An 18,209-nucleotide genomic window follows, 5' to 3' on the forward strand; every position below is an offset into this window, starting at 1 on the left:
GATAACTTTTTGTACTTTGTAGACGTGCGTATGACCAATTTTTTGATTCTGTAATTTGCAGAGCGATCGCGAGGACAACTCATGTTATGTTCGACCATCTCTTCCCTCTCCACAATTGATGTATGGGGGCTGAGCTTAAAAAAACAAACCGTGTCCATTCCGGATGGTTTAGTAAGTTCTTCCCCAGAGGAATCATTGGAAGACAACTCAAATTTTATTTTATTCCACTTTACTCAGTGTGTATTAGGGTAAATCCAGAGATGTACATTAAACAACTTTTGAGATATGACCGAAAAATGGATTTTTTTCACTGAGCATCATATACTCCAAAAGTCTCAATACAGACACAGACTGGAGTGTGTTTTGACAAGCTGGATTGACACTCTGTTAGAAGATGGCGTATTCAGTATCATCTGTTCTAGGGGTTCCCAATTGCATGAAGGTTTTGCTGCCAAAACACTAGTTGTATCAGGAAAATAGTGTGTTTGTTCATCAGGAGTATCACATGAAGTGCTTTCCCACTGGCAGCCAGTACAGCTAAGCATTCCATATTAGAGGTTTGGCTATATGTTGATTTGTCTTCAGAAGTGAATTCTAGAAGTATAGTAGTCAACAACTAGTTTTATTTGCATGAAAAAAATATGAATGATATGTGGATTTTTATCAGATGCTTGTTGGAAAAAGAGGGTCTTTAGGATCCATGTTGGGTCTCATGTTTTATTATTTGCACCTAAGTACAATCTATAGCCCTACTAGCCTTGCCCAAGAATGTACATACTAAGCAAAAAGTAAACCTACAGGAAATGAATGATTTAATTCTGAAATTACCCATACAGTACAATGTTCCACATCCTGTGTCATCTAATTTGTGTCTATGGGGGGAAAAAAAAAATCAACTTAATTTGGCCCTTCCTTAGCAATCATTATAATTAAATTTCTGTGTTTCTTGTCATTATTGTGCAATAGTTTGTGCATCACCTTAAGCTCCGTAGAAAGAACATCCAAAGTCTAAATAATAAATATCCTACTAGAAATACACCCGATATATCTAGCAAGTATCAGCCACAAATCACTGACAAGCACTACACCCATGGAAAAGGTAGGCTTCAAAAATTCAATTGTTTGGGAGAGGAGTTAGAGAAGATCCCATTTCTGAGGTGAAGAGTCAAACTATTTACTTTTTTGGAGGGGGGTTGGGGGGGGGGAAGAAAAATAATCAAACTTGTGACTTTACCTGTAATAACAGTTTATTTTCAAGCTTTAAAACAAGATCATTCTCGTCTCTAAAGCTACCAAAAAACACACAGCACATGAAAATCAGCCTTTTACCTTCTATGCAAACACAACTTATTCTACCATTCTCAAAAACCTCATTTTTCTGAACTGCAGCCTTGCAGACTATGTTTAGCTGTGAAATCGTAATGCCAGTCAAGAGCTGTCTAAGGCACCATACCTCAAAATACTTGAAGAGAACCCTAGTAAGCGTTTCTCGGAAGTGCGAGGGACTCAACACAGATTCTACCACCACAACGCGCCGGTCCCTTGGATTCACCAGTACATGTCTGGGAAGTAGAAGGCATTTGGTAAGTGGAAATGATACAATTAAAACAATCACGAGAAATACATTTAGAAATTATGTGAAACTTCCCTGTTTTCTCTGAATGAATGTTTGCCAATCATATATCCTGAGAAATTTAAAGTTAGTAAAAACTCCTTTAGAATAAACTCTTTACCACTCAAAAATTTTCCTCCTTAGAGGTCTAAAACATGAAAAAACACAAAGCAGAAAATGGAAGAAACCCCCCATAAATAATGTTTAACATTTACATATAAAAACATTAAATAACTGAATGCTAAACAAGTAAAAAATGGATGTGAAATATCCAAAAAGACTAAAAATTAACATACACAGAAAGGTGATACAAAAATATCACTGAAAATTCACAAGTACAATGACAAGTTCATCAGTGTCTCAACAACACCTCAAAGAAAATGTGTTTACAGGAACACAAATTATATTTGCATACTCAATGTGTGTTTTAGTCAAGAATCAATGACCTACATCAGGGGAGATCATTCTCAGAAAGCAAATGAGGAAAACGTGGCAGAAAGGATCTGAAAATGTATTTCTATTCACACAAAAGCATATTTACTTACCTATAAAACAGGTTTTCTGTAGACAGCAAGACGCATTATCTATGACATGTAGGTGATGTCATGTGACAGCACTAAACAAGATCCATCTCTCAAAGCTCAATAAAAGTCTTACTGCACATGTACAGCAGTAGCTGGTGTGTGTGGTCTTGTGACCCCTCAGTCCATCTCAAAGCTTATTACACTTTAGCAAGGTAGATGATTCTCCATGGAGGCAATTCGGAAATAAGCATGGCTAATTCATCTTGCCAGGAGAACTCTGTTTACAGGTAAGCAAACTTGCTTTCTCCATCAACAAGCAGAGTTGAATTAGCCATATATATGGAGAGTCCCAAGCTGAGTGTTGCACAGTGGAGCACTTATTGAATAATCAATCTGGCCCTGGACTATTGGGTAAATAAGTTGCACAAAATTGCTTGTCCAAATTACTGTCATTTCTTGACTTGTTCTCCAGACAATAGTGGGATGCAAAGGTGTGCAGAGATGAGCAAGTTGCAGTTTTCCAGATGTCTTAAATGGAAGCGGCCCTTAGGTGAGAAAGCTCACTTGCACATTGTCGGACCCCGCTATGTGCGAAGCCATTAACAAACGCCAAATGCTGGTCCACCCAGGACATCAGCATCTCCGCTTCTAGAGACACAGGTTGACTTTTGGTTCCTCCTGACGGTTGATGTAAGCCACCGTCGTTGCATTGTCTGAAAGGACTCTGACTGTCCGAATGCGTGGTAGGGGAAGAAAACTCTCCAGAGCCAACCATACCACTCTGGTCTCTAACCGACTGATGGACCAAGTTGCTTCCTCCGCTGACTAAAAGCCCTGTACCGATTGGGCCTGACACAGCACCCCCAGCTGGAGAGACTGGCGCCGGTAGTCATTACTATCCATTGAGGAACTTCAAGGTCTACCCCTTGTTCCAGATAGCCCCAGACAAGCCACCATCAAAGACTGGACCTGGCGACTTCTGCACATGGGAGCGGAAGATGAAACTGTTCCGACATTGGATCCCAGCAGGAAAGCAACACTTTTTGTAGAGGTCTCATATGCGCAAACGCCCAAGGGTCCAGATCCAAGGACGAGGCCATGGAACCAAGGACCTGCAAGTAATCCCAGACCCTGGGCACTCGGGTGTCCAACAGGTTCCAAACCTGCACCTGCAGCTTTACAATCCAGCCCTCTGTTAGAAAGACTTTTGCGGGTATCAAAGCGGGTGCCTAAGAACTCCAGGACCCAAGAAGGAGAAATGTGGCTCAATCCAGCCCAGGGTTCTCAGGTGTTGAAGGACCACTTCCACCACCTGCTTGCAAAGGTCCTCTGACTTCATTTAAATGAGCCAATTGTTCAGATATAGGTGAACCAAACACTCCCTCTTTTCTGAGGGCCGCTGCTACCACCACCATGACCTTGGTGAAAGTTCTTGGAGCAGTTGCTAGACCAAACGTAAGGGCGCAGAACAGAAAATGCTGTCTGAGGATCATGGATCTGAAGTACTTCTGATTATCTTCGCAGATTCCAATGTGTAGATACACGTCCATTAAATCCAGCAAAGCCAAGAACTCCTCGCTTCGCACCACTGCTATGACAGACCTGAGAGTCTCCATCTGAAAAACTGGGGACCCTGAGAGCCACGTTAACTTTTATTAAATCCAGTATTGGGTGAAAGGTTCCCTCCTTCTTCGGCACCACGAAATAAATGAAATAACGCCCCATCCCCCACTCTTCCTTGAGGACGGTAACAATGGCCCCCAGCATCCTCAGCCTCTGAATGGTCTGCTGAACAATGAGCTTCTTTGCCAGGGAAGCGCAAGGAGATATCATAAACAGGTTTCTTAGCGGACGAGTAAATTCTAACGTGTAGCCTTGTCCTATCATGCTTAGAATCCGCTGGTCTGACGTGATCTTGACCCACTCCTCGTAAAACAGGGTCAACTGACCCCTGATGACAGGAACTGAGGAGTGAGCTGGCCGCCACTCATTGCGCGGATTTGACTCCACTAGGCCCCTGACCAGAGCCATCTCAGATCGCTCTGCGTCCACGAAAGGATTGGGACCAAGATTGCTACCTTCCCAAGGTCTGTCTCTGATTTGCAACAGGAGCCCTGCTCTGATGGAAGTGTCTTTGGCTGCGAAACCAAAAGCGAACCAGCAGAAAACCTTTCGGCCCTTTCAGCTTGTCCTCTGGGAGCTTGGGCATCTTATTATCTCCAAACTGCTTTATCAGCGGCTCCAAATCTTCCCCAAAAAGCAGATTACTCCTGAAAGGGAGCACTCCAAGCTGAGCTTTTGACGAAACATCCACTGACCAGTTTCGCAACCACAAGAGTCTCCTAACCGGACCGCAAACACCATCGTCCTGGAAGAGGAGCAAATAAGATCATATAAAGCGTCAGCCCCATATGCCACTGCTGCCTCTAAATGTTCCACCTGCTCAGACTCCTGGAGCGAGAGCTCTCTGGCGCTCGGCAGCTGCACCCATATGAGGCTTGCTCGAAGCATAAAACTGCTGCACACTGCCTCTGGATGCCTAGAGCAGAGATCTCAAAAATCTTCTTAAGGTGTACCTCAAGCTTTCTATCCTGGAGATCTTTCAGAGTCACCACTCCTGCAACCGATATGGTGGTTCTTTTAGTGACCGCAGATACAGATACATACACCTTAGGTACCCTCAAAAGCTCCAGAGTTTTCTCAGGCAAGGGATAAAATGTGTCCATGGCTCTACGGACCTTAAGTCGTGTGTCTCAGGAGTATCCCACTCCCTGACCATTAGCTACTTAACCAAGCTGTGGAAGGGGAACATTCTGGCCAGACCCTGCAAACCCGCTATGACCGGGTCCCACCGGATCCTGGTTCAGCTCATCCTGCGAATCCGCAATCCTTAACTCCGCCAAGACATGCAGGATCAAAAGGAACCAGCTCTCTTCCTGCTGGAATAAGAGCACCACCTTCGGATCATCCCCCTCCATGGAAGGAATCTTCACAGGCTCTTCCTCTTGATCTGGCCTACCTCTAGGAGGAAGGATGCCAGGAGAACCATCCCCTGTTGACATCCCCTAGTCAGACTCCTCCAAGGAAAGGTCCTCTGTGCTACACCATACCACTGGAACCTGAACTCTCCAGACTCTCGTGGCCCCTGGCATCCCCGAGCACCTGGACACTTTCTTAGGTGGCCCTTCAAAAGGTATATGTCCGGCAGAAGCCCTCTTCTTGTGCTTGCTGGCCAAATATTCCTGATGCAAGAATAGCACAAAGTCAGGGGAAAAATGAGTGGGACCCTCCAAATCTTCTTCCAGGGGATCAGGCTCATCCCCCGACTGGTCTCCCAAAGCCCCCTGGGCCTCATTGGGGCTCAAATCGGCAGGGGACAGCGCTAGCGGGAGATCCCCTCCCCCTGCCAATGTCCTTGCAGCAGTTTTAAAGGTTTTCAAAATGGCCACCATTCCCGTGCTCAAAGGGAACGGGTTGGCCTCTTCCTCTGGGGCAGCCGGCAACTGACCAGGGCCACCCCGCTTCGCTTGAGCCGCTGCAGTCTCCCATGAAGAGCCCTCCACCCTGGGGAGGCAACGGGAACATCGGTCTGCCTTAGCCATGCTGGAAAGCCGTTCTCCACAGACTAGCAATGACTTGTGCAGGGCACAGCACGGGCCGACTAAGACCACGCAGCAGGTGCTGGAAGCAGCAGGAAACGGCTGAGAGCCGCAAGCAACAAACAAAACCTCAAAACAACGCAAACTCACTGCCTTCTGACACTGCCTTTGACCAAGCGATCAGGACTGCAAGCAACACGCCTCCGCACCCATTCACTTAAACTTTTTTTTTTTTTTTTAACTTTATTAAAAAAGAAATAGAAAGAAATACTTAGCTGAAGAAAAAAAAAAGGTGACAGAGGCTGCTCAGGATTCTCGCTGTAATAGAGGGAGCTGGACCACCAGCTGTCACCCCCGGCGCCAGAAAGAGCACTTTTGGAGATTCCCAACCTCTGCTCATCCTCACCTACTACCAGGGGGGAAGGTCCCACCAGGACCTGCCAACTCCCTGGGAAGATAAACTCAGCTTCCTTTTTCCGATTTTTTATTTTTAAACTTGGGTTCAGAACTGCAGGTTTTGCACCACCTCCATCTGCTGGAGACAGAGAAATACTGAGGAGTTGCAGGTGGCATACCGGGTTATAAGGCAGTGCCTGAGAAATGTTCTCTGTCTCCATCTGCTGAAAGGGAGGCAAAACCCAGGAGTCTGGACTGATCTGGGTACGTAGAGGGAATTCTGTTTTCTTGTGGCTCTCTTGAGAGTCATGCCCAAGTTGCATTATAGTAAGTCTAATACCATATAAGTTCCAAGTGTCTCTTGCTTTTTGCAGGATTTTCTGCTTGGTACTACAGTACCAAAATTGATGAATCCACAAATACCAGGAAATAAATGATATCAACAATTAATAAATCATTCCTGAAATGAATAGGGGGTGGGAAGCTCTCAGAGACCTCATATATTAAATGCCCAATGACTAGGCTAATAAAAGCTTATAGTAGCGCAAGCTTTCCTTTATTTATAATCATAGGTCTCAATGAGCTGTATTTGGAAGGGCGCTATATAATATATAGCTGTCCCGATGCACTTGAAGTCTCAAATTGTACTAAAAAGCTGTACTTAACTTGCAACTTTAATGTCCGGCATCAAGATCGGAGTACTGATGATAAGAGTGGTTAAGTGGTGACATCCGACTTTGTTCCGACATGACGTGTTTCGGAGGAAACCTCCTTCCTCAGGGGGTCGGATACCGCTGTTACCTGCTTCTATCGCTGCCTGGAGATGCTTGACATTGTGTGTACAACGTGCTGACTTAAATTGCTGCGCCTAAAGGCGTCTCTGTATAATTCTTATCACGATGTTGGAGCGTGGTCAATCGCTGGCTGCCGATAGTTCATTCACGGCCCAGCGATTGACCACGCTCCAACATCGTGATAAGAATTATACAGAGACGCCTTTAGGAGCAGCAATTTAAGTCTGCATGTTGTACACACAATGTCAAGCATCTCCAGGCAGCGATAGAAGCAGGTAACAGCGGTATCCAACCCCCTGAGGAAGGAGGTTTCCTCCGAAACACGTCGTGTCGGAACAAAGTCGGATGTCACCACTTTACCACTCTTATCATCAGTACTCCGATCTTGATGCCGGACATTAAAGTTGCAAGTTAAGTACAGCTTTTTAGTACAATTTGAGACTTCAAGTGCATCGGGACAGCTATATATTATATAGCGCCCTTCCAAATACAGCTCATTGAGACCTATGATTATAAATAAAGGAAAGCTTGCGCTACTATAAGCTTTTATTAGCCTAGTCATTGGGCATTTAATATATGAGGTCTCTGAGAGCTTCCCACCCCCTATTCATTTCAGGAATGATTTATTAATTGGTACTACAGCAGTACATGTAAATATAATGTACATATTGTAAGTGATATTTTTACCTCAGAAGACTATGCTTTGAAAAGAAAATTGGTTCTTACCTGCTAATTTTCGTTCCTGTAGTACCACGGATCAGTCTAGACTGTGGGTTATGCCTCCCTTCCAGCAGATGGAGACAGAAAAAACTTCAAGGGCACCCTTAGTTAATCTGGTGTGCCCACTGCATCCCTTCAGTCTTAAGAACATCCAAGCAGAACAGTAAAAAAATATTAACCATAACAACGAATCAAGCAATAACTGTAATAAAGTAAACTTTGTGAACAAGCAACCTGTAGCTTTCTTCTTCTTCTGTAGCTATCTGCAATAAAAGTGAATATCAGAGCGGACTCATCGAAAAACCCTTTCCTGGGTGAGCGTCTGGACTGATCCATGGTACTACAGGAACGAAAGTTAGCAGGTAAGAGCCAATTTTCTTTTCCCTGTACGTACCCGAATCAGTCCAGACTGTGGGATGTACCAAAGTTTCCCTAAACAGGGTGGGATGATGAGAGTCCCATACGAAGAACCCCACTGCCAAAATTACAGACATCTGGGGCTTGAACATCCAAGCGGTAGACACGAGCAAATGTATGGAGAGTCTTCCAGGTAGCCGCTCTACATATTTCTTGTGGCGATACCAGCTGGCATTCGGCCCATGAAGCCACCTGTGAACGAATGGAATGGGCCTTCAACCTCTTGGGGATAGGTCTACCTTTGCAAATGTAAGCAGAAGCAATAGCCTCTTTCAACCATCGTGCAATCGTTGGTTTAGAAGCTTTCTGACCCTTCTTAGGACCGCTCCACAAAACAAACAGATGATCTGAATATCTGAAAGGATTAGTGATTTCCAAATAACGTAAAAGAGCTCGCCGAACATCCAGACACCGTAGTTCTCTCGCATGCTGCAAACTAGAAAAGGCTGGGAGTTCTACTGACTGACTTAAATGAAAACTTGAAACCACCTTCGGTAAAAAGGAAGGAACTGTACGAAGAGACATTCCGGATTCAGAGATTCTCAAAAAAGGTTCCAAGATCCTGTGAGCGGAGCATACGGCTACTAAAACACAGTTTTCAAAGTGAGATCCTTCAACGTTGCCTTTTTTAGAGGTTCAAACGAGGGACCACATAAGACCCGAAAGACCAAATTAAGGTTCCAGGAGGGGCATACCGGACGGACGGGAAGATTCAAATGTCTTACTCTTCTGAGAAATCTAACCACATCCGGATGCAATGCCAAGGAGGTACCTACCAGGGAACCTAAAGTCGCCACTTGTACCCGGAGGGAATTAAAGGACAAAGCTTTCACTAAGCCGGCCTGCAAAAATATGAGCCACCGAAGACTGTTTGAGGAGAATGCCTTGGCCACGACACCACGTCTCAAAAACTTGCCACACCCTGACATAGGAGAGGGAGGTAGAGGTTTTGCAGGCTCACAATAGAGTAGAAATTACTTCTTCTGAATACCTTTTCTTCCTTAACCTCCTCCTTTCAAAAGCCAAGCCGCTAGACAAAAGCGATCTGCCTGGTCAAAAAATATAAGTCCCTGATGAAGCAGATTGGGAAGGTGACCGAGTCTCAGGGGCCCGTCCACCACAAGATTGACTAGATCTGCGAACCATGGACGTCAGGGGCCACTCTGTAGCAACTAGGATTACGGTTCCTGGGTGAACTTCTATCCTGCGTATAACTTTGCTCACCAGAGGCCAGGGTGGAAACACATACAGGAGAACTGAGGCGGGCCATGGGAGAACTAATGCATCAACCCCTTCTGCTCCGTGATCTCTTCTGCGGCTGAAGAAGCGAGGAGCCTTGGCATTGTCTTTCATCGCCATCAAGTCCATGTGGGGAGTCCCCCACCTATGCAAGATGAGATCCATTGCTAGGTCCGACAGTTCCCACTCTCCTGAATCTATTAGTCTCCGACTGAGAAAGTCCGCCTGAATGTTGTCGGATCAGGCGATGTGAGACACCGCCAGTAGAGTGAGATGTTTTCCCCCCCCAAATCATGAGCTGTTCCGCCTCTTCAGCCACAACTTGACTTTTGGTTCCACCGTCCAACACTGCCACCGTCGTCGCAGTGTTGGAGAGGACTCGGACTGCTCAATTGTGCAACAATGGGAGGAAGTGCTGCAACGCTAACCGAACCACCTTGGTTTCCAGATGATTGATCGACCAACTGGACTCTTCCGTGGACCAGCTGCCCTGGACTGAGTGGGATTGACAGAGTGCTCCCCAACTGGAGAGGCTGGCATCTGTGGTCACCACGATCCAATCCGGAACCTCGAGGTCTACTCCGCGAGTCAGGTTGTGGGGGGCAAAGCCACCATCCAAGACTGGACCTGGCGTGATCGGTGAGTGGCAGAGGGAACTGGAAGTCCTCCGATTTGGGATCCCAACGGGAAAGTAATGCTCGTTGTAATGGTCTCATATGAGCAAAAGCCCAGGGGACCAACTCCAAGGTGGATGCCATGGAACCGAGGACCTGTAGATAGTCCCAGGCTTTGGGGAGTGGCAGCGATAACAAGCGATGAACTTGTTCCTGCAGTTTGGTCACTCGGTCCGGCGGGAGAAATACTTTTCCGAGCTGGTATCAAACCGTGCTCCTCGGAAGTCCATTGTCTGTGATGGGATGAGGTTGCTTTTGGCTTGACTGACAACCCATCCCAGCTACTCCAGAAGCGTGCCAACTGTGTTGACTGCTTGAATGCAGAGGTCTCTTGACTTTGCTCAAATGAGCCAGTCGTCCAAGTAGGGATGAATTAGAAGCCCTTGCTTCCTCAGGGCTGCTGCGACAACCACCATTATCTTGGTGAATGTGTGAGGGGCCGTAGCCAGACCAAACGGCAGTGCGCAGAATTGGAAATGCATGCCTTGAATCATGAATCGAAGAAATTTCTGATGATCTTCGCAGATGGGTATATGCAAATATGCTTCCATCAGATCTAGGGATGCCAGAAACTCGCCCTTGCGAACCGCAGTGATTACAGAACGTAAGGTTTCCATACGGAAGTGAAGTATCTTGAGGGCCTTGTTTACCTTTTTTAGGTCCAGAATAGGCCGGAAGGATCCCTCCTTTTTGGGACCACAAAATAAATGGAGTAGTGTCCCGACTTCCAATCCTCATGGGGGACCTCCTTTATTGTCCCGAGGGCAAGGAGTCGGTCGAGAATTTGCCGAACAATCTGAGCCTTGGTCCGTGAACCGCAGGGGGAGACCAGAAAGAAGTTTTGGCGTAGCCGAGCAAATTCCAAAGTGTAGCCGTGTTCGATAATGCTTAGGACCCACTGATCGGAGGTTATTCTGACCCTTGCCTCGTGAAACCAGAATAAACGCCCTCCCTACCCGAGGAACCAAGGGATGAGTCGGCCTGATCTCATTGAGAAGAATTGGAGACAAGGGACGTTGTTGAACTTGCTTCACGAGTGGTTCTGCGCCCCCGAAAGGAAGAGTTCCAGAATTGCTGGTGGCCCAGAGGCTGACTCTGCGCTGCAGGCTGAGGTCTGCTCTGTCGGAACCTCCACTGTCCTCGAAAGCGGGAACAAGCAGAAGGAAAACCCCTGGAAGGTTTCGTCAGTTCTCCGGGAGCTTGTGGACTTTGTTCTCACCCAGGGACTTTATCAACTGCTCCAAGTCGTCCCCGAAAAGAAATTTTCCCTTGAACAGCAATACCCCTAACTGAGCCTTGGATGAGACATCCGCCGACCAGTTACGGAGCCACAGGAGGCATCGTGCAGATACTGCGGAAGACATGGTATGAGAGGAAGTCCGCAGGAGATCATAGAGCGCATCCGTTCCATAAGCCACTGCCACTTCCAAGCGCTCGGCCTGCTCTGCCTTTCCCGGTGGTAGTTCTCTGGAAGTTAATAATTGTTGGCCCCAGCCGAGGCTCACCTGCAGCATATAACTACTACACACCGCCACTCGGATTCCCAAAGCTGAAACTTCGAAGATCCGTTTGAGAAGCACCTCCAGCTTTCTATCCTGTAGATCCTTGAGGGCCGCTGCCCCTGCGATGGGAAAAGTACGCTTTGTTACCGCTAACACTGACACGTCCATCTTAGGGGACTTCAAGAGCTCCAGAGAATCGTCGAGCAGGGGATAAAGCTTATCCATAGCCCTTCCCATTCTTAAACCGGCATCTGGCACGTCCCACTCCCGGGTCATCAGCTGTTGCAGCATGGGATGAAAGGGAAAGGCCTTGGCTGGGGCTCGCAGGCCCGCTAGAACCGGGTCCACAGAATCTTGCGGAAGGGTATCCTGGGGGATATCCACCCCAAGTTCAGATCAAACAGAGGGAATTAGCGGCTCTAACTCTTCCCTGTGGAATAGACGGACCACTTTAGGTCATCACCATCTAGAAGGGACTGCTTTACTAGGTCTTTCTTTGCCCCGAAGGCGGCAAGGGTGGAGACAGTGCGTCTGCAGCCCCGCTGTCCGTGTCATTGGAAGGGACAGATGCGCCTGCCACGGACGAGCCCGTAACTTGGCTACCCGCAGGGACGCCAGAGCTTCTATATGTTTGGCAAGCTTAATGGGAGGCTGAGCCAGATGACTGAGACATGGAGCACTGCTCTGCTGAGTAGCCAAAAAGGCTTTGTGCATAAGCAGCATAAAGTCCAAGGAGAAATCTGTAGAACCAATTCCATCCCCCTCCAGGGGATCGGGTCCATCTGGCAAAACCTGGGCATTTAAATGACAGATGAAGTCTAATATGGACAAGTGGAAAGTGATGCACATGGGGAAAAGTAACCCACAGTGTAGTTAAGAACATAAGAAATTGCCATGCTGGGTCAGACCAAGGGTCCATCAAGCCCAGCTTCCTGTTTCCAACAGAGGCCAAACCAGGCCACAAGAACCTGGCATAATTACACAATGTTAGGTTCCATATTAGGAATTATTGCCCAGGAAAAGGACCTGGGCGTCAAAGTGGCATCACTTTGAAATCCTTAGTTCACTGTGCAGCAGCAATCAAGAAAGCAATTAATGTTGGGAATTATTAGGAAAGGACTGGAGAATAAAACTGCCAATGTCGTAATGCCTCTATTGCTCCATGGTGAGGGGCTGCACCTAGAGTACTGTGTGTGGTTCTGGTCATCACTTCTCAAAAAAGATAGTGTTGCATTAGAAAAGGTACAGAGGAGGGTGACCAAAATGATAAAGGGGATGGAATAGCTCCCCTATGAGGAAAGGTTAAAGAGGTTGGGTCTTTATTCAGCTTGGAGATGAGACAGCTGACGGGGATATGATACGGGTCTATAAAATCATGAATGGAAAAGAACTGGTAAATGTATATCAGTTATTTACTCTTTCAAAAAAATACAAAGACTAGGAGGCACTTCATGAAGTTAGTAAATAGCACATTTAAAACAAATTGGAGAATATTCTTTTCACTCAATGCATAATTAAGCTCCGGAAATCATTACCGAAGGATGTGGTTAAGGCAGTTAGCATAGCAGGGTTTAAAAAAGGTTTGGACAAGTTCCTGGAAGAGAATTGTTATTAATCAAGCAGACTTAAGAAATAGCCACTACTTATCATTGCATGATAGCATGGAATCTATTTACTGTTTGGGATCTTGCCAGGTACTTATGACCTGAATTGGCCACTGTTGGAAACAGGATACTGGGCTTGATGGACCCGCTGTCTGACCCAGTATGGCAAGTTCTTATATAGAGGAGGAGGAGGAGATGGGGATAACAAAAGGAAAAGAACTAGATGGGGAGAAAATAAGGACTAAGAGAAGAGGATGGGCTCAGTGTAGTTCTGGAAGCATACTATGAAGAAGTGTGAGAACCTCTGGGCTACAGTATGAAGGAGAAGAAAAAAAATACGCAGTACAACTCACCTGAAATAGAGCATGTGAATAAATTCCTTCAGGTATGAATACAGTTCTTCAGTATTAATGTTATATTGGACAACTTTTATTGGCTGCAGGAAAACAAAAATCAATGTTTAAAAATTAGCCTGAGACAGACTTATTATGCAACAGATTACCGTATTTTTCGCTCCATAAGACGCACTTTTTTTCCCCCAAAGGTGGGGGGAAAATGTATGTGCGTCTTATGGAGCGAATATAAAAAAAAAACCAAACAAAAATCTAACAAACACCCCCCCCCCCCCCCGACTCCCCCAAGACCTGCCGACTTAATTTCCTACAACCCCCCCCCCCCCAAGACCTGACAAATTAATTTCCTGCAACCCCCCACCCTCCTGACCCCCCCAAGACCTGCCAAACGTCCCTGGTGGTCCAGCGGGGGTCCGGGAATGATCTCCTGGGCGTGGGCCGTCGGCTGCCAGTAAACAAAATGGCGCCGACGGCCCTATGCCCTCACTATGTCACTGAGACCGATCGCTGCTATTGGTCGGTCTCAGTGACATAGTGAGGGCATAGGGCCGTCGGCGCCATTTTGTTTACTGGCAGCCGACGGCCCTATGCCCTCACTATGTCACTGAGACCGATCGCTGCTATTGGTCGGTCTCAGTGACATAGTGAGGGCATAGGGCCGTCGGCTGCCAGTAAACAAAATGGCGCCGACGGCCCTATGCCCTCACTATGTCACTGAGACCGACCAATAGCAGCGGTCGGTCTCAGTGACATAGTGAGGGCATAGGGCCGTCGGCGCCATTTTGTTTACTGGCAGCCGACGGCTCACGCCCAGGAGATCGTTCCCGGACCGCTCCTGGACCCCCGCTGGACCACCAGGGACGTTTGGCAGGTCTTGGGGGGGTCAGGAGGGTGGGGGGTTGCAGGAAATTAATTCGGCAGGTCTTGGGGGGGTCAGGGGGGTGGAGGTTGTTAATTTAAAGGGATGGGGGGGGGGGGGTTTGGGGGTTCCCACAGAAAGAAAAATTTTCTGATCTGGGGAGTGGACCGAAATGGCCCTCCCCAGACCCGAAAACAAAATGGGGAGAAAAAAAAACAACTATGCACTCCCCTAATTTGCTCCATAAGACGCCCAGACGCAGAGCCGGTTTAGCACAATTTATTTTTTTTTAATTTTCCCCCTCTGAATCCTAAGTGCGTCTTATGGTCAGGTGCGTCTTATGGAGCGAAAAATACGGTATGTCATGTGAAATGCAAAGTAATAAATAAGAAAAATGATGCTTTTAAAACCATAGGTTCAAGCAACTTATTATACATTCCATAGCCAACATATCTTGTACTTGAAATCAGTTCTCAGCAAGTTTCGCATTCATTAATTACTTTACTTGAATATATACATTCCTTGTTAAATACCAAAACATGAATTAGAAAGATCTTAAATCTTGACAGGTAAAACTAACTAAAGTGGCCTCTCTATTGCTTGATTTGTGCACCTAAAAGATGGACTTATTTCAAAGAGGACCATCACCAAGGAACATGACAAATACAATTACATATAAAAATGAAATTTGATTAAGAGAGGGAAGGGTTTTTATCACTTCCAGAAACAGTACTGTAATTGGAACCTTAGAAGAGTGGGGGTGGGGAGGGGGTAAAATAAGAAGGTGAAGGTGAAACAAAAGGAGCTAAAGATATGACATGTTTGTGGATTGTTTTTGTGTAGCTTTCTGCTTAGTTAATTGCTCTAAAGCAAAAGGTTACAGCATTACTCAATAAGAGAGTTACCTTAGGAATACCAGGTCTCCTTATTTCACTAGGGATAATACATCTTGGCCCTGTTTCTCCTGCAAATCCGCATCTACAAGACATTGAAAATAAAATTAATATTTTATATAATGATTTACAACTGTTAAATCTTGCACATTCAGAATCTAACAAGTGGAAACCAGTGAAAAATTGCAGTGATTTTTTTGTACAATTTTACCAGTGCTCTCGCTCTGCTTAGGGGATCCATTGCCATCTCTCTCCTTCTGAGGCTTGGCATGTGGACCCTTTGCTCTGAACTCACTCTTGTGCTCAGAGGGTTCAGAGAGGGATGTTTCCTGCCCCACACTCACTGCCTCTCTCTTCCTAGGACCCAAGGAGGGAAATATCAGTCTTACAATCATTCTCTCTTTACTTCTAGGACCAGGGAGCAGGATCATAACACAAAACATGATTGCAGATAGATAAAGACCATAGAGCCCATCCGTATCTTCTATTCAGATTTATAACCCCTTCCTCTCCCTCTGAGCTCCTCTGTGCTTGTTCTATATTTTCATGAATTCTGATATTGTCCTTGTCTCCACCATCTCAAAGTGACTGTTCCATGCATTCACCACCCCCTGTGTAAAGAAATATTTCCTTAGATTACTCATAAGTCTACCCCTTTTCACTTTCATCCTATGACCTCTTGATCTGGAGCCTCCTTTCTGTTGAGAGGCTTCATAAGAGATTTCTTTAAGTTTACACAGAACTTGTTGGACTTTAAGCGCCAGGCAAGGCACCTCAAGAATTGTTTGAGCAAATCAAATAGCGAGGATGATCTTAAGTGTAAATAGACATCTGCAGATTACCAAAGCTTAAAAAGTTTTTTCTCTCTCTCTTTCAGGTGGAGAATGAAGTTAACCTTACTAAAGAATTGTTTTGGTTGGTTACTGAGATGGCAAAGTGAAAGGGGACCAACTGGTCCTAAGGTTACAGCTCAAAATTGAGAAGTTTGCCTTTTTTGTTAATAAAAGGTCCAATATCTCAAGGTAGATATGCTGACAACAGGAACAAGTGAGGGCTAGGCTTCTGTTGAAAGAGGCCTACCGCCTATGCATTTATTCTCTGAAGATATTTAAATGTCTCTATCGTATCTCTCCTTTCCCTACAGGTATACATGTTTAGATCTTAAAGTCTGCTCCCCATATGCATTATGATGAAGACCATTGATCATTTTAATGGCTGCCCTCTGGACTGATTTTTATCCTTTTGAAGGTGACGTCTCTACAATTTGCATAGTACTCCAAATGAAGTATTGTCACAGATATACAAAGGCACCATCCCCTTTTTCTCCTCACTCTATGCACTCAAGCATCCTTCTGGATTTTGTTTATCGCCTTGTTTGGTTACCTTAAGATTATTAGATATGATCACCCCCAGACTCCACTCTTGTTTCATGCATAAAAAAAACTTCACCCCCCAAATGCATGACCCTGAAGTTTTTCTCAATAAATCTTAGCTGACAGATGCTGGCCCTGAGCTGACAACATGACAAAGGATAATGCATGCATCACAGTCATTTTTCTAGTGGCCATTATAAAGACTGGTTTCACTATTTTTCTTAAAATCACAGTTTTGTCAAAAGTACAATTTTCATGCTTTCCAAAGATACCTCAACAATATGCAATTACATAGGACAAGAGAAAGTACCCTAAGCATCCATACAAACAACAGTGAGTTTGTATTAGTACAAACTGGGGTACTGAGTGAGTCACGAAGAAGGGAATCTATGAACAGAAAAAAATACCAGCTGGTGCTTTACAGTTAACACTGATCTGCCTTTCATAAAGGACACGTGAAAGTTGAATTAAACTGAACTGTTTATGAATAGGTAAGTTCAGACCCAAACAAAAACCAGAAGAGAACAGTTCGCAGGAATATACTGAACTTACATGAAGTGGAATATATTTGCAATACCTTCAACAGATTAAAGACCCCCACTATAAAACTACTGCTTTATCCCAATTTATACACATTAGCAATCTTTCAGTATATTTATTTCCAATAATTCTATTACTATGAAGAATGAAGCTGTTCTAAAACCTGACAAAGAATACCATATGATTTACAATGACAAGTTCTCTTAGAAGAAGAAATGAGCCCTGAATGGGTCTCATCCATGCTAATGAAGGCCAGTGATGAGGAGAGGACAGCAATCCATCTTCCCATCTTTTGAAATGGGACCACAAAATTACAGCCCTTTCTTTATTCCAAAAATTCGTCTACTTCAATAGAAAATTTGAGAAAGTCCCCCGCCGCCCCCAACAAACGACGGCAGCTCTCCGCTCTGGCCCGCCCAGAGCTCTTCACGGCACTTACTTGGTGAAAGCTTCTCCCAAGTCAATAACGACTGCAGTTTTCTCTCCCCCGGAGCCCAAACCCTCATAGAGTGGCATTTTGACCCCCCGAGAGTCGGCCGCCACAACACTCCAGGCACCAATTCTAAGGTAATCTTCGCAAATGACTTCACCAGCCTGCGCCGCCGACGCGTGAGGAAAAGGGGCCTTCTGCATGGCTAGACGCGCTGCTATTGACGCGAGCTTCCGCTGAATGGAAGGACCTGAGGCTCCCGGCGGCCATTTTTGAGGCGGGCAAAGGATTCTTAGTAGTTATTGAAACTGCGGCAATCATAAAATGCATTATAAGAAAAAAAAAAAAAAACCCAAAACAATGAAACCTGACATATCATATACTTACCTCTCATAGAACACGCAGTATCATATATTTTAAAAGCAACATTAAAAAAAACTATAAGTGCTAGTTAGACCTGTTTCATGGGGAGTGTCCCAAATGGATTCGTTTTGTGCATATGACAAGAATAAAGCTCACTCGTTTCCTATGCGCTGGACCTCTGTTGCTTTTGTCATTTATGCACGACTTCTCAGTACGCGCAGATCCACGTACACGATAATATCTGACATTTTGAAGGAAGGGGAGCCTAAGGAGGAGGTATAAAAATGAATGAATTTTGTAGGCTAGTGCTATCAATG

General features: G+C 45.5%; 1 protein-coding gene across 1 annotated transcript in view; it reads right to left on the reverse strand.

The window, feature by feature from the left end:
• ACTR10 (actin related protein 10) overlaps nucleotides 1-17,807 on the reverse strand; it is a 46,156-nt gene extending 28,349 nt beyond the window's left edge. Inside the window, exons 1-4 of the mRNA XM_029598226.1 lie at nucleotides 17,539-17,807; nucleotides 15,199-15,271; nucleotides 13,435-13,517; nucleotides 1,454-1,562 (exon numbers count right to left, since the gene is read on the reverse strand). Coding sequence (XP_029454086.1) covers nucleotides 1,454-1,562; nucleotides 13,435-13,517; nucleotides 15,199-15,271; nucleotides 17,539-17,732 — 459 coding nt within the window. The 5' untranslated portion in view covers nucleotides 17,733-17,807. The remainder of the gene's footprint in view (nucleotides 1-1,453; nucleotides 1,563-13,434; nucleotides 13,518-15,198; nucleotides 15,272-17,538) is intronic.
• Nucleotides 17,808-18,209: the final 402 nt, after the last annotated feature.

This window comes from Rhinatrema bivittatum, chromosome 4 (assembly GCF_901001135.1).
Source record: "Rhinatrema bivittatum chromosome 4, aRhiBiv1.1, whole genome shotgun sequence".
Lineage (NCBI taxonomy): Eukaryota > Metazoa > Chordata > Amphibia > Gymnophiona > Rhinatrematidae > Rhinatrema > Rhinatrema bivittatum.